This window comes from Acomys minous, assembly GCF_964271855.1.
Source record: "Acomys minous genome assembly, chromosome: 17".
Lineage (NCBI taxonomy): Eukaryota > Metazoa > Chordata > Mammalia > Rodentia > Muridae > Acomys > Acomys minous.
In genome coordinates this window covers 7,739,056-7,754,426 of record NC_140500.1, presented here as the reverse complement: position 1 = coordinate 7,754,426, position 15,371 = coordinate 7,739,056, and the positions used below count along the sequence as shown (strand labels likewise).

Sequence of the window (15,371 nt, the reverse complement as noted above, 5' to 3'; positions counted from 1 at the left end):
CTTGTCTACTGAGCCCAGTGTTGGATTCAAAGCCTGTGGTAAAAGGGTATCTGTGGGGAGTCTCTGAGAAGAAAGCAATGAGAAGCACTAATCAACCTTTTGCATCTTGCGTTGGCTTCAAGGTCTGGGTTCTGTTTTCCACACACAAGAAGCTGTTTGAGGACAAGTTGCTCGCGGGTGAGATTGTTGTTTCATATTCATATCTGTGTAGACACAGGAAACATTCACTGTGAAGAATTGAGTTCAAGGAGAGCATCTGCAAATTAGTGACCCCCTACTTTCCCTGAAAATATGGCATCTAGAGCCTGTAAAAATATGTTTCCTCAGCAATCAGGCTTCTCATCATAAATCCTATTGCAGGAGCAGTGAGGTGACACAGCACATAAAGCCCTCTCTACACAAGCCTGGTGACCTGAGTTCAATCCCAGGACCCCATATGAACGTGAAAGAACAGGAATAACTCCATATAGTAGTCCTGTGATCTACACATGTAGACACACACACACACACACACACACACACACACACACACACACACACAAAAACCTCAACACATAAACAAATATATAAATAAATACAGAAATATAGAAGTCTGTATCATTCGGCAGCACACGTAGGTCTGGCATTAAATTCCAGAACTGCACGAACTGGTTGTGGTGTCCCATGACTGTCACTAAAGCACTTGAGAGGTAGAGATAGGAGAATCAGATTCTTTTTAAAAATTAATTAATTTATTCATATTACATCTCAATTGTTATCCCATCCCTTGTATCCTCCCATTCCTCCCTCTCTCCCGCATTCACCGTATTCCCCTCCACTATGTCTGTGATTGAGGGGGACCTCCTCCCCCTCTATATAATCATAGGGTAGCAAGTCTCTTCTTGGTAGCTTGCTATCCTTCCTCTGAGTGCCATCAGGTCTCCACATCAAGGGGACATGGCCAAATATGTGGCACCAGAGTTCATGTGAAAGTCAGTCCCCACTCTCCACTCAACTGTGGAGAATGTCCTGTCCATTGGGTAGATCTGGGTAGGGGTTTGATGTTTACTGCATGTATTGTCCTTGGTTGGTGCAGTAGTTTGAGCAGGACCCCTGGGCCCAGATCTGCCCATCATAATGTTCTTCTTGTAGTATTCTAGGACCCACTGGATCCTTCCGTTTCCCCATTCTCCCATAGTTTTCTCACCTAGAATCCCAATAGGGTCTCCTCACATCTATCCCAAATTCATGGTAAGTGAGGTCTTTCATGGGACATGCCCCTTGGGCTAGTGTCCAATTATAAGTGAGCATATACCATTTGAGTCTGTCTGCTCATTCATTATGATCCTTTCTAGTTCCATCCATTTGTCCACAAACTTCAGATATCCTTGTTTTTAATAGCTGAGTAGTATTCCATAGTGTAAATGTACCATAGTTTCTTTATCCATTCTTCTACTGAGGGACGCTTAGGCTGTTTCCAGGTTCTGGCTATTGTGAATAAGGCTGCTATGAACATGGTTGAGCATATGTCCTGGTTGTGTGCTGGAGCATCTTCTGGGTATATTCCAAGGTATAGAATAGCTGGGTCTTGAGAAAGCCCTATTCCAAGTTTTCTTTTTTTTTTAATTAATTTATTTATTTTTATTAATTTATTCTTGTTACATCTCAATGGTTATCCCATCCCTTGTATCCTCCCATTCTTCCCTCCCTCCCATTTTCCCCTTATTCCCCTCCCCTATGACTGTTCCTGAGGGGGATTACCTCCCCCATATATGCTCATAGGGTATCAAGTCTCTTCTCGGTAACCTACTGTCCTTCCTCTGAGTGCCACTAGGTCTCCCCTTCCAGGGGACAAATGTGAGGCACCAGAGTACATGAGAAAGTCATATCCCACTCTCCACTCAAGTGTGGAGACTGTTCTGACCATTGACTAGATCTGGGTAGGGGTTTAAAGTTTACCGCCTGTATTGTCCTTGGCTGGTGCCTTAGTTTGAGCGGGACCCCTGAGCCCAAATCTGCCTATCATAATGTTCTACTTGTAGGTTTCTAGGACCCTCTGGATCCTTCTACTTTGCTATTCTCCCATGCTTCTCTCATCTAGAGTCCCAATAGGATGTCCTCCCCTCTGTCCCAGTTTCCTGGTAAGTGAAGGCTTTCGTGGGACATGCCCCTTGGGCTAATATGCAGATATAAGTGAGTATATACCATTTGAGTCTTTCTGCTTCTGGGTTAACTCACTCATTATGATCATTTCTAGCTCAATTCATTTATCCACAAATTTTGGGAATTCCTTGTTTTTAATAGCTGAGTAGTATTCCATAGTGTAAATGTACCACAATTTCTTTATCCGTTCTTCTATTGATGGACACTTAGGCTGTTTCCACGTTCTGGCTATTATGAATAAGGCTGCTATGAACATGGTTGAGCAAATTTTCTTGTTTGTGTGGAGCATCTTCTGGGTATATTCCAAGGACTGGAATAACTGGGTCTTGAGGAAGCCCTATTCTCATTTTTCTGAGATAGCACCAGATAGATTTCCAAAATGGCTGTACTAGTTTGCGTTCTCACCAGCAATGAAGAAGTGTTCCTCTCTCCCCACATCCTCGCCAGCATGTGGTGTCACTTGAATTTTCGATCTTAGCCATTCTGATGGGTGTAAGATGGATTCTCAGAGTTGTTTTGATTTGCATTTTTCTGATGACTAAAGACATTGAGCATTTCTTTAAGTGTTTCTCAGCCATTCAATATTCCGCTGTTGAGAATTCTCTGTTTAGTTCTGAGCCCCATTTCTTGATTGCATTATTTGGTTTGGTGGTGTTTAATTTCTTGAGTTCTTTATTATTTTGGATATTAGACCTTTGTCATATGAAGAGTTGGTGAAGATCTTTACCCAGTCTGTAGGCTGTCACTTTGTTCTCTTGACAGTGTCACCTGCCTTACAGAAGCTTCTCAGCCTCATGAGGTCCCATTTATTAATTGTTGGCCTTAATGTTTAGGCTGTTGGTGTTCTGTTCAGGAAGTTGTCTCCTGTTCCAATGTGTTCCAGGTTCTTCCTCACTTTTTCTTCTAACCAATTTAGTGTCTCTGGTTTTATGTTGAGGTCTTTAATCCACTTGGACTTGAGCTTTTTTGTGCGCGGTGACAAACATGAGTCTAATTGCATTTTTTTTACATGTAGACATCCAGTTAGACCAGCACTATTTGTTGAAGATGCTATCACTTTTCCATTGAATGGATTTGGCTTCTTTGTCAAAAATCAAGTGACCATATGTGAGGGTATTCTTTTCTGGGTCTTCGATTCTATTCTATTGATCAACCAACCTATTGCTGTGCCAGTACCATGCTGTTTTAATTACTATTGCTCTATAGTACAGCTTGAGATCAGGTATGGAGAGTCCTCTGAAGGATCTTTTATTGTACAGGGTTATTTTAGCTATTCTGGATTTTTTGTTTTTCCATATGAAGTTGAGAATTGAACTTTCAATGTCTTTAAAAAATTGTGTTAGTATTTTGATAGGGATTGCATTGAATCTGTAAATTTCTTTTGGTAAGATGGTCATTTTTTTACTATGTTACTTCTCCCGATCCACAAACAAGGGAGATCTTTCCATCTTCTAATGTCATCTTCATCTCTTTCTTCAGAGATTTGAATTTTTTTTCAAACAAATCCTTCACCTGCTTGGTTAGACTTACTCCTGGATATTTTATATTGCTTGAGGCTATTGTGAAGGGTGTAGTTTCCCTGATTTCTTCCTCTGCATGGATGTCCTTTGTTTATAGGAAGGCTACTGACTTCGTTGACTTGATTTTGTATCCAGCCATTTTGCTGAAGGTATTTATCAGCTGTTGGAGTTCTCTGGTGGAATTTTGGGGTTCACTTATGTATGCTATCATATCATCTGCAAATAAGGATAATTTGGCTTTGTCCTTTCCCGTTTAGATCACCTTGATCTCCTTTTGTTGTCTTGTTCCTCTGGCTAGAACTTCCAGTACTATATTGAAGATATATGGAGAGAGAGGGCATCTTTGCCTGGTCCCCGATTTTAGAGGAATTTCATTGAGTATCTCTCCATTTAAAATTATTTTGGCTATTGGCTTGTTGTATATAGCCGTTATTATGTTTAGGTATGTCCCTTGTATCCCTGATCTCTCCAAAACTTTAAACACGAATGGGTGTTGTGTTTTATCAAATGCTTTCTCTGCATCTAAGGAGATGATCATGTGGTTTTTTACTTTCAGTTTGTTTCTATGATGAATTACATTGATAGATTTCCATATAATAAACCATCCTTGCATGCCTGAAATGAAACCTACCTGGTCATGGTTATCTTTGATGTGTTCTTGTATTCATTTTGTGAGTATTTTATTAGGTATTTTTGCATCAATGTTCATAAGAGAAATTGGTCTGAAATTTTCTTTCTTTGTTGGGTCTTTGTGAGGTTTAGGTATCAATGTGACTATGGCCTCATAGAATGAATTTGGTAATGGTTCATCCATTTCTATCTTTTGGAGTAGCTTGAAGAGTATCATTATTAGCTCATCCTTAAAGGTCTGGTAGAATTCTGTGCTGAAACCATCTGGCCCTGGGTGTTTGTTGTTGTTGTTGTTGTTGTTGTTGTTGTTGTTGTTGTTGTTTGCAGGATATCAATGATTTCTTCTATTTCTGTAGGGGAACTGGGACCATTTAGCTTGTTTATCTGTTATTTACTCAATTATGGCAAGTGGAATTGATCAAGAAAATTGTCCATTTCCCTTTGGTTTTCAAATTTTGTGGCTATATGCCTTTGAAGTAGGATCTTATGATTCTTTGTATTTTTTCTATGTCTGTCGTTATCTGTCCCTTTACACTTTTTGTTTTGTTGATTTGGATAGTGTCAGTCTTTTAGTTAGTTTGGCTAATGATTGGTCTATCTTGTTGATTTTCTCAAGGAACCAGCTCCTAGTTTTGTTGAGTCTTTGAATTATTCTCTTTGTTTCTAATTTATTGATTTTAGGCCTGAGTTGGATGTTTCTGCTTCTTTTTTTCCTAGGGCTTCCAGATGTGTCATTAAGTTGCTTATGTGGGATGTTTCCATTTTTTTTTTTATAAAGACACAGTGCTATGAATTTTCCTCTTAGCACTGCTTTCAATGTGTCCCACAAATTTGGGTATGTTGTTCCTTCATTTTCATTGAATTTCAGGAAGTCCTTAATTTCTTTTTTATTTCTTCCCTGACCCAGGTGTCATTAAGTAGAGAGTTGTATAGTTTCCATGTATGTGTAGGCTTTTTGTTATTTCTGTTGTTGGTGAAGTGCAGCCTAAGACCATGGTGATCTGATATGATACAAGGTATTATTTCAATCCTCTTGTATCTGTTGAGGCTTGCTTTGTGACCAACTATATGATCAATTTTGGAGAAGGTTCCATGGGGTGCAGAGAAGAAGGTATATTTCTTTTTGTTAGGGTGAAAAGTTCTGTAGATATCTGTTAGATCCATTGATTCATGATGCCAGTTAATATTGTTATTTCTCAGCTTAGTTTCTGTTTTGATGACCTATCCTTCAGTGAGATTGGGTGGTGAAGTCTCCCATTATTATTGTGTGGGGATCGATGTGTGGTTTAAGGTTTATTGTGGGTGCCCTTCTGACTTTTATAGTCTCTGCTGAGAAGTCAGGTGTGATTCTGATAGGTTTGACATTAAACGTTACTTGGCCCTTTCCCCTTGTAGCTTTTAATATTTTTTTCTTTGTTCTGTATATTTTGTATTTTGATTATAATGTGATGGGAAGTTTTTCTTTTCTGGTCTATTTCATTTGGTGTTCTCTAGCCCTCTTGTATGTTTATAAGCATCTCCTTCTTTAGATTGGGGAAGTTTTCTTCTATGATTTTTTTGTTGAAAATATTTTCTTGGCTTTGGAGTCTGGCATCTTCTCTTTCCTCAATGCCTATTATCCTCAGGTTGCTTCTTTTCATGGTGTCCTTGATTTCTTGGACAAATATAAAAACCCAGGACAAAACCTCAAAACAGGTACAAGATGCCTAAAATATGATGGAGCACTAAAAGTATAAAGGAATTTATATGAAGTTTATTTAAAACATACTTCCTTTTCTATTGCTCAGGACAGCTGGCTTGTCTTGTTAAATGGGAAGCATTCTCTCAGGAGACATATAACCACTAGGTCTAATGCAACAGGTGCCATAGAGGCCAGAGGAGGACATTTAGATCAATATAATCTTGTTTTGAGTTCAATGGGATAATGATTGTTTGTTCTTTGGTAATAGTGATAATATATCTTCTTTGAAGGGGGTCAAAATAAAGGAGAGCTAAATACAAATGTTCGATCTTCTGCTCATACAAAGAGCAGAAAAGTATCTTTAATCTATCTGTGCATCCTGCACATCTCATACAATTATAATTTGAGGACTTTATAATGTTTGTATGAAGTTGTATATTTCCATAACAAAAGAACTGGAGACTGACGATGCTGGATAATAGGACCTGTCAGAACTTATCCTCCAGGATGCTGAGATACTGATGCATCTGTTCCAACATCCTGCATGATCCAACCACAGCTGATGTTCCTCATCAGACCATACTCCCAGGAAAGCTTTGGGGAGAGCTTCTGATCCGAATTGATGCAGCTTTCAGACTGTTCCACAGAGAATTTCTATTAAGCCTGAAATTTCTCAATATTTAGAGACTGGCTATAAATACTATTACTAGCTTGCTTAATCATTTTTTCTGATTTTATTTGCCATCCCCAAAATATATTCCTAGTCCTATGATCAGTGACAATCAGCCAAAAAAGAATGATGCCCAATTTCTCTTAAAGGGAATTGAGTAGGTTTTTGGATATTTTCTTGGGCTATGAATGTTTATTGTCATTGATAATTGGTTGTAAGTTTAAATGGTCTTATTCAGAAAGAAAATTAATTAGACTCAGGGATTTCTCTCTTTTCTTTTTCTTTTCTCCATCTTTCTTTATTAGGCATGGAATTGGGGGTTCAAAGAAAGAAAGAAGAATACAGGAAATATATAGAAATAATAGACCAAAAACTAAATCACTGACTCTACTTCTCAACTAAAAGCTTTAATTTTTATTCTCAAATAAAGTTACTTTTAATTAATTGGTATAAAATTTCGTATATTGATTTAAAAATAAATTTATTTTTCAAACATTGATATATAATTCAAATTTATGGTTATCTTTGACACCTGTTATATACAAATTAATGAATAGTCAATCAGATTTATGGTTATATCACATGCTAATCTAATTTGGCACAGGTAGATAGACAGACAGACTGATAGGTTATATAAAGAGATAGATAGATAGATATATAAATGATAGATAAATAGATAGATAGATAGATAGATAGATAGATAGATAGATAGATAGGATCTTCAAACACCACAAAGACCTATAGAACATGGCATTTAATCATGTTTTTGTTATTTTAAGAATTCTTGACAATAAGACAGATGAACTGCTGACAACACCCAGCCTGCCTCAAAAAAGATTAATGAGCATCAAAGAACCTCCTTATAGAGAAGGTTTCAAATATGGCAAAACATAAACACACAAAGATAAGAAAGATGTTTTCTTCAAAGCTGTCAAATACAAATAGCCAAAACACTAAGAATATAACAGTTATATAATTCCTGATTGTTTCATGGTTCTTCTTATGGTAGCTAGTTTGTTATATATATGTGTGTAATAATATAAATGGATATCTAAAAATTAAACAATACTTAATAAAAAAAAACAAAAAAAATGGCAAACCAGGCACTAGGCAAAATGCCCTCATTTCTGATACAGACAAAATTCTACCTGAAATGAGCAAGCTTGGATGCTGGTGGAGTTGATTATAGAACTCTGACAAGACAGGCCAAGCAAGTCCTTAATAATTCCTACTTCACAAATATGTCTGTCTAATATACTTGGCAAAAGGCTAACAATAATGCTCCAATGTTATAGAACGTTTTGGGTCGCTGTCCAGATAGCAAACTGTCACTGTCATTTTTTTTTTCATTTGGCAGCAGATAATCTACATGTCCTGTTTACTCAGGTAATATTTTTTTTCCTTCTCAAGTCTCTGATGGGTTGAAAACTAGATTATTGTAATTTTATAATTAAAATTAATTGTTTAAGAACTAAAAAGATATTTTAAAGTCTAGATAAATAGTTTAGGCTAATGAGTTGATGGAAAATAATTTAGATACAAAACTTTAGACTCTTATAGATAGGACAGATCATATTTTCGCCTAAGTTGCCAATGTAAATCTTACCTAGTAGTTGTCATAAATATTCCATAATTATTATTGTATATTAGTTTGCTATTGAAAAAAGAAGACTTTTATTGAATATAAAGAAGGAAGTGTAGGCATAATGTTCTTGTGGGTTGCGTAAAGGTTACACTTCTTCATTCAAATACTGATATCTATACCCCAGTATCTGGTTTAAAACTGGACACTGCATTGTAATGTTTATTCTAGGTATCTCCTGTCTCTACTTTGTGTAAACCTGTCACTACTTGTGTTCTGTATTGCCAATAAAACCCAACTAGCCAATGTTGAGCAGTAACAGAGTATAGGGTGAACATCCTGGTCCAGTGAGAGGAGAATGAGCAGAGAAGAAAAAGGAAGGATGTGTATGGAGAGGACCAGGAAGTACCAGCAGAAATGAGCAGGACCTAGGATATGAGTAAAAGGCAAGTATAATGTGGGAAATCTGAATGGAAGGAAACCATACTATCTCAGATGTTTAAGATGGATTAAATATTGTTCAGTATTGGGCTCTAGGCCAATTAAATATATCGTAGTCTATTTGTACTGTTATTTGAGTATAAAGGTGGTTAAGGAGTAACTGCTGATTTTATTAAAATATAAATCAATATTAAATATTAATAATCCCACAACAAGTGATACAGCTTTCACATTTTTGAATATCAACTCTCTGTGATTTCTAAATGACTATTTCCTAGAAATAATAGGTGTAGGATAAGAAAGAAGGAAAGAAAGAAAGAAACAAACAAACAAACAAACAAACACTCAATAAAATAGAATTAAGAAGATAAAAGCTTTAGGGAGAAACAAACAGCACAAAATAAGACATCTGCTCTGAGTTCTCTGTACAGTGGCCCTATCATTCCTTTCTGAAAATTCAATCAACCGTTCTTCTATGTGTTCATTAACCCCAACATAAAAAATAAAATCTACACACCATAGTGAGATGTAACAAAGTCTACCAACTGACAACACAGTGTCATGGGACAAAAAGTTCTAATAAACTCTGGTCATTTAACTTGAGCAAATCACCAAGAATCAGCTTCTCTTAAAAAAGAAAATGACAGAATGCAAAATGAGGAAAATGTGTCCATCTAAGTCTGAGCATTCAATAAAACTAGACATGGTGATGGAAAATGCCTATAATCCCAAAATCCCAGCACTCAGGAGATGTGGAACAGAAGTTCATGAACATAGTTAACTACAGAGTGATTTGAGAGTACAATGAGATTCATGAGATTCTCTTTTTAAAAAAAAAAGCTTGTGCAATACGAAGATGCCTCTGTGGGTAACAATGCTTATTATGTGTATGTCTCACAACACAAATTCTGTCCAGGTCCTATAACATACATAGAGAAAATAGAAATAGACTCCTCAGAGTTGCAGCATGACCTCACAGGAAAGCTCTCTGTCTCTCTGTCTCTCTGTCTCTCTGTCTCTCTGTCTCTCTGTCTCTCTGTCTCTCTGTCTCTCTGTCTCTCTCTCTCTCTCTCTCTCTCTCTCTCTGTCTCTCTCTGTCTCTGTCTCTCTGTGTCTCTGTCTCTGTCTCTGTCTCTGTCTCTCTGTCTCTGTCTCTCTCTCTCTCTCTCTCTCTCTCTCTCTCTCTCTCTCTCTCTCATACCATCACCACAACATATACAAACAAAATATCTTTTTTTTTAAGTGTAAGTAAGAGATAAAAAGTATAGTCAACATTAAGCTCATTAAGCTCAATAAAATTTGGAGATTGGGACATCAATATTTGAATGGCTACTGAATCAAAAGGTAGTGAAACAGCCATCATTCTGCTAAGAGTAAGGGAGTTTGGACCAGGCCTCCTTGGAAAGCTGCAGAAAGAGACTCACAATGTAGGCCTAAGGTGGGAATACAAGCCAAGCCTGAAGTGAGGGTTAAAGTGCACATATGGAATACCAAGGTCCTCAGACTCATCCTCCATCTCTCCAAGTGGAAGTGCTCACAGGTGTAAGAGGATCCAAAGAGGTACACTGAGGACATAGAGGCTGAAAGGGAGGGGCATTACACTTTTAACTTTTAGAAGGTGATATTCCCATTCTTTTCTGGCTACTAGCCAAGTTTCTACGTCTTTAGCAAGAGCAGGGAATTCTTTCTTAAGATTTCAAGACACACACAATTTAGAGATAGCTCAAAATCAGCCAGTTTCTAATCAATCACCTATGAACATACCCTACAAAACACATATACACACACATATACATACATACATACACATACACACACATACATACATACATACATACATACATATACACACGTATACATACATGCATACACACACACACACCTCCCATTATCTTACATGTAGAATTTCCTGTTAGAGTTCTGTTCTGTTCTTGGTCTCTATTAGATATGAGTGAATAACCAAGGCGGTCCTGAAGACAACCTATTGCAGTGATGTCAGAGACAAAGAAAAGCTATACTTGAAGGAACCAGGGACAAGGGAGACAGATGAAGAGTCACACAGGAAGAGACACCAAATTCTTGACAAAGTAACAAGATGTCCTCTCAGAAGAAATTATCAAAGAGAAAAGAGGGCAAGAAACTTTGCAAATATCCTGACCTAAGGCACCTCATTGAGGTGGAAAAAGACTTATACCAAGAATAAACAGAGTTAGAAAAGGATCACAGGCATTAGAATACTAATTCTAACTTCAACTCCCACAAACTTTGAGACAATGTCTTCAAAGTGCATAGGGAAATTTTTCTCTATAGAATGAAGTACAGGAAAGAAAAACAGAAGGAAGGATGCTCCTCCAGTGAATATTTGTCAGCAGGATACAGGCAAAGAAAGTTAGCTGTGGTGTCTCATACTTATAGAACTAACACATGGAAGGCTGAAGCAGGAGGATCTCCCAGACTTTGAGGCAATCCTGAGCAATAAATTAAATCCAGATACCCTTGTTCTGCACAGCAATACCATATCTCAAGGAAAAGAAAAGTGAGACTGGGGAGAGATGACTCCATTCTTAAGAGCATTTGTCATTCTTGACGAGAACCTGAGTTTATTTTCCAGCATGCACATGGTAGCTGACAACCTTCTATAATTCTAGGGGCAAGGATCTTAACATTCTTCTTATCTCTGGGCATACCAGACACACACACACACACACACACACACACACACACACACACACACACACATACACGTTGCACCTATATACTTGGGGAAAAATATTCACACACATAAAATAGATGAAAGTTCTTTAAAAAAAACAAAGAAAACTGAAGAGAGAAAAAAAACCAAATAATTAAAAAGAGGCACACTGAAGAAGAAAATGAAAGAAGGGAGTAAAACAAATTCATAAGGAAGTGAATGATGGAGAATTTTTTTTAAATGGTACTTAGCTGGCCTAAAGCTTTGAAGTTCAGAGGCAGAAGGAATACAGAAAATGGAAAAAGGGATAAGGTACAAGTATTAAATCTAAATAAAAATTAAGTTCCACAACAAAGAGGAGCATGACTGTAGGGTAGAAAACATTGTTATGGTCATAAAAATATAAATAGTAAATTTTTATGTCACTTAACATTAAGGTATTAAAAACTACTAAGAAACTCAGGCAAACAGACAAAAGAACTGAAAACTGTCCCCCAGAAACCAGGAAAGGAGATGTTGCAGGATATTTGATCCCATTGTGATCTCTGAGGTTGTAAAGTGTAAATATCTATTTATTGTTTCATGAGGTTGAGCCCTAACATACATCTTTAGTCCAAGAGCTTTCTGTTCACAAGATTTAATAAAGTTAACCCTAGGTCAAGAGGCACATCAAGAAACAGCTGACAAGGATTAAAGAGGAGGGACTTTGAGCTGAAGGGTATGTAAGACAGCCTGTAGAAGTAGAAGAGGCTCTTGAGCTTTTAGCTATTAGATTTAGCTCTTGAGCTCCTCAGACCCTTGGCCCTTAGCTTTTTAGGCTTTTTGAGCTTTGAGATAGCAAGCCTTCAGCCTTCCATTTTGTTTTATTTTGGGTTTTTTGAGGAGTAAGGCTGGCCTTTTCCTTCTGGGCTGTCAGCTGAGCAAGTGATTTTTGGGGGCCTTAATCAAGAGGATGTGAGCTGAATAGGAAAGTTGACTGGGTGATTTTTCTGCCTTTCCAAACTAGCATTTTTTTCACTGCAGCATCTGGTTCTTGAACCTTTACTGGTAAAATAGAATGTTTGAGATTTTCATTTAAAACAATGGGGAAATAAATAATTTAAATTTTTTCACTTTTGCAAGTTTTTGTGTAAGTAATTTTGGTAAAGAGGAAAGCCTTGACATTGGTGACCCTTGATTTTCCAACCTTTTCAAAGACAGGGTTTCTTTGTGTAGCCTTGGCAGTCTTGGACTCCCTTTGTAGACCAGGCTGGCCTTGATCTCACAAAGATCTGCCTGTTTCTGCCTCTCAAGGGCCAGGATCAGTGCCTGAGAATTTGGGGCCAGCCTTCCAGGTGTGGACCCCATTAACCAAAGTATCAAAATAGAGCTGTGGAAGGGCTCAGCACAAGGGCTGGTAGATTCAGAGAACTTCATCATGTGTCTAAACTTCATAGAAGAGGTGTCTCAAGTCCACACTTCACAAATGGACCACATGGGCCCTTAAATGGGCATGAGGCCACAAGAGTCGCAAATCATATTGGTAGACCAGAAGCCACATTCCTAATTTCCATATTATCCTTTGTACTTTAGGGAGCAATGTTACTCTCAGATTGGAATACTGAGCCTCATTTTTTGTAGGTGAAAGGTGAACCTAAAATATCATCAAGGACAGGAATACTCACCGGCCCATGAGGAAATGAGGTAGTAACATTAGGAAACACCCTAGGCCCATAATTGCACATCCAACACCAATCATGAAAGGTCTGTGCAGTTTTGTTCCAAAATAACTCACGAATACAATCAACAAAATGTTTCCTAGGAAGGAGAATGAGAACACGTGTTTAAGTAAAGTATTAGGAACTCTTAGTCAACAGCCTCTCCAGCACTTGGACTCTAGGCTTCATTGTTTAACAACCATCTCAATACAGGGATGGGAGCTTAGAATGTTTTGTGTATTGTTTTAATATTTAAAGCAACTGTGACACTGAAAGAATCTTCCACGATGGAGAATGCTAAAACTTTACTCACGATTATACTTGGGATACACTTGGGACACACACACACACAAAAAGTGAGTTGAAAAGAACCAAATATATAAGCAAGTTCTTCACACACTATGTATTTTCAGAATGATAAGAATGTTTATCCTGATCATATTGTACAGAAAGGAAAGATCAGAAAAATGAAACACTCTTCAATAATGACTTAGTATACCTCTAAGTGAACTTAAATATTTGAAAGATATACGAAGCCTTTGCATTCTGCTACCCTCTGCTCTGCTATCAAAGTAGAAGACCTTTACACTATTTTGAATAATACCTGTCCCACATCTGTCTTCTTACTACAACATGTCTCTGTCATTGAAATCATTGTGCAGAACTTAATGTCCCAGGACATCCATGGTATGAACTCCTTGTGCATCTTTCTAGTATATGGCTGTGTTCCCTGTGAATGCACAGGGTGCTGTCTGCAATATCTACTGGTTAAAACTAAAAACATCCCCTCCTCACATTAGCCTGAGTTCACATCTTGCATTGCCTTGATATGTTCCTTAAATAATTCATGGGAAGGCAGGGGAGAAGTAAGCTGTTGTCCACTGTAGGAAAAGGTCCTTGCAAAACTGCCTGGGGAAATGCACACCAAATGCTGTTTTCATAGGCCTATGTGAATTTCTTCTTCTCATAACTATTTTAATTTATGGCTTCCTGTTAAATCACCTGTTACAGCCAGTGGTGATGATAATAGTTAATATTTTCTACCTACACCAGGAATGTTTAGCCTTTAGTATAAAATCCATAAATTCACAGAAATTAAAGTTTTCCAAAAATAAATAAATAAAGTTTACCATGAATTTCTGTGTGAATTGTTTTCAATAATCAATAACTGGGTGCCAGTGACATAAGCAGCCATTTTTCCTGTGCCAATAGAAGTACAATGTTGTGGTGTGGCTCAGACCTCGCATACACCTTTGACCCAAGAGCTTTCTGTAAACAAGAGCTGAATAAAGCTAGCTATGGGTCAAGAGGCAGAGCAATCAAATGGCTGACAAGGAGTGAGCATAAGAAAGCACAGGAAGAAGGGACATGGAGTTGGAGGATATTTAAGACACTTTGAAGAAGAAGATGGAACTTTTTCCTTCTGGAATGTGTCAGCTGAGTAATAAGGTCAACTGGATTCTTTCTCTGCCTCTCTGAGCTAGCATACTTTCACCTCAACATGTGTCTCCTGAGTCTTTATTTGTAAAATTGAACATTGGGTTTTCATTTGAAAATCAAAAGTATAAACTGTCACTTTGTGTATATTTTTCTCAGTCACTCTTTGTACTCACATATCCCAGTTCATCATCCAAAAGCAGGATTGAAGCTCATCCTTTCTTCTTAGGAATCATGTCTGACACACTCAGAAGCAGGAGAACTCCCTCATCTTCCCTAGTGACTATGCGTGGAGAGCCGTCAACCTCACAGACCCAGTAGGGGAAAAGAAATATTTGCTATCTCATTTAGAATATAAGTTCCACTAGGTTCCCATAGCAACAATCTTAAATGCAAAGAAAAGGCCTTAGCTTCTCATTGACTTATCAAATGATATAATTATATACTAATGCCGCTAATCTTCTGCCACTCTTCAGAGAAGCAGACTGTGTCAGGATATGTGGTGATAATTAGCTTCCATCATGAGGATATTTCAATAAGCAGCTTCTTCAAACCACACCAGGCTACTCAGTCAACATGAGGAAGCATGTAACAGTCAGATTATATAGTCTAAAGCAGGAAACAAGGGTAAAATATTAATACATATAAATAAGTAATTTAATAAGTATAACTCACCTATCTCAAAGCTCCCATCGATTAACCCAACTGTAGATGTGGGGATATCAAATCGTCTCTCTATCTGTGTGAGCATGGCCTTCATATAAGCTCCTGAGAGACCTTTACTCACATATCCCCAGGTTAATGCAAACAGAAACATCTAGGAGGAAAAAATTGAGATAAAGAGAGGAAGTTGTTTTTCACATACATACCTGCCATCAA

At 37.6% G+C, this 15,371-nt stretch overlaps 2 protein-coding genes across 4 annotated transcripts in view; one reads left to right on the top strand and one right to left on the bottom strand.

The window, feature by feature from the left end:
• IAPP (islet amyloid polypeptide) overlaps window positions 1-15,371 on the top strand; it is a gene marked incomplete at its 5' end in the record, with an annotated part of 432,665 nt that overhangs the window by 330,032 nt on the left and 87,262 nt on the right. The window lies entirely within an intron of this gene.
• The window catches only part of LOC311588529 (solute carrier organic anion transporter family member 1A5-like), a 47,081-nt gene that overhangs the window by 26,446 nt on the left and 5,264 nt on the right, over window positions 1-15,371 (bottom strand). For 2 of the 3 annotated variants that reach the window (XM_084766253.1, XM_084766254.1), the window contains exons 3-5: window positions 15,168-15,309; window positions 13,023-13,155; window positions 97-203 (exon numbers count right to left, since the gene is read on the bottom strand). In XM_084766253.1, the coding sequence (XP_084622379.1) occupies window positions 97-203; window positions 13,023-13,155; window positions 15,168-15,309 (382 nt within the window). The remainder of the gene's footprint in view (window positions 1-96; window positions 204-13,022; window positions 13,156-15,167; window positions 15,310-15,371) is intronic. The other variant, XM_084766255.1, reaches the window with a different exon arrangement.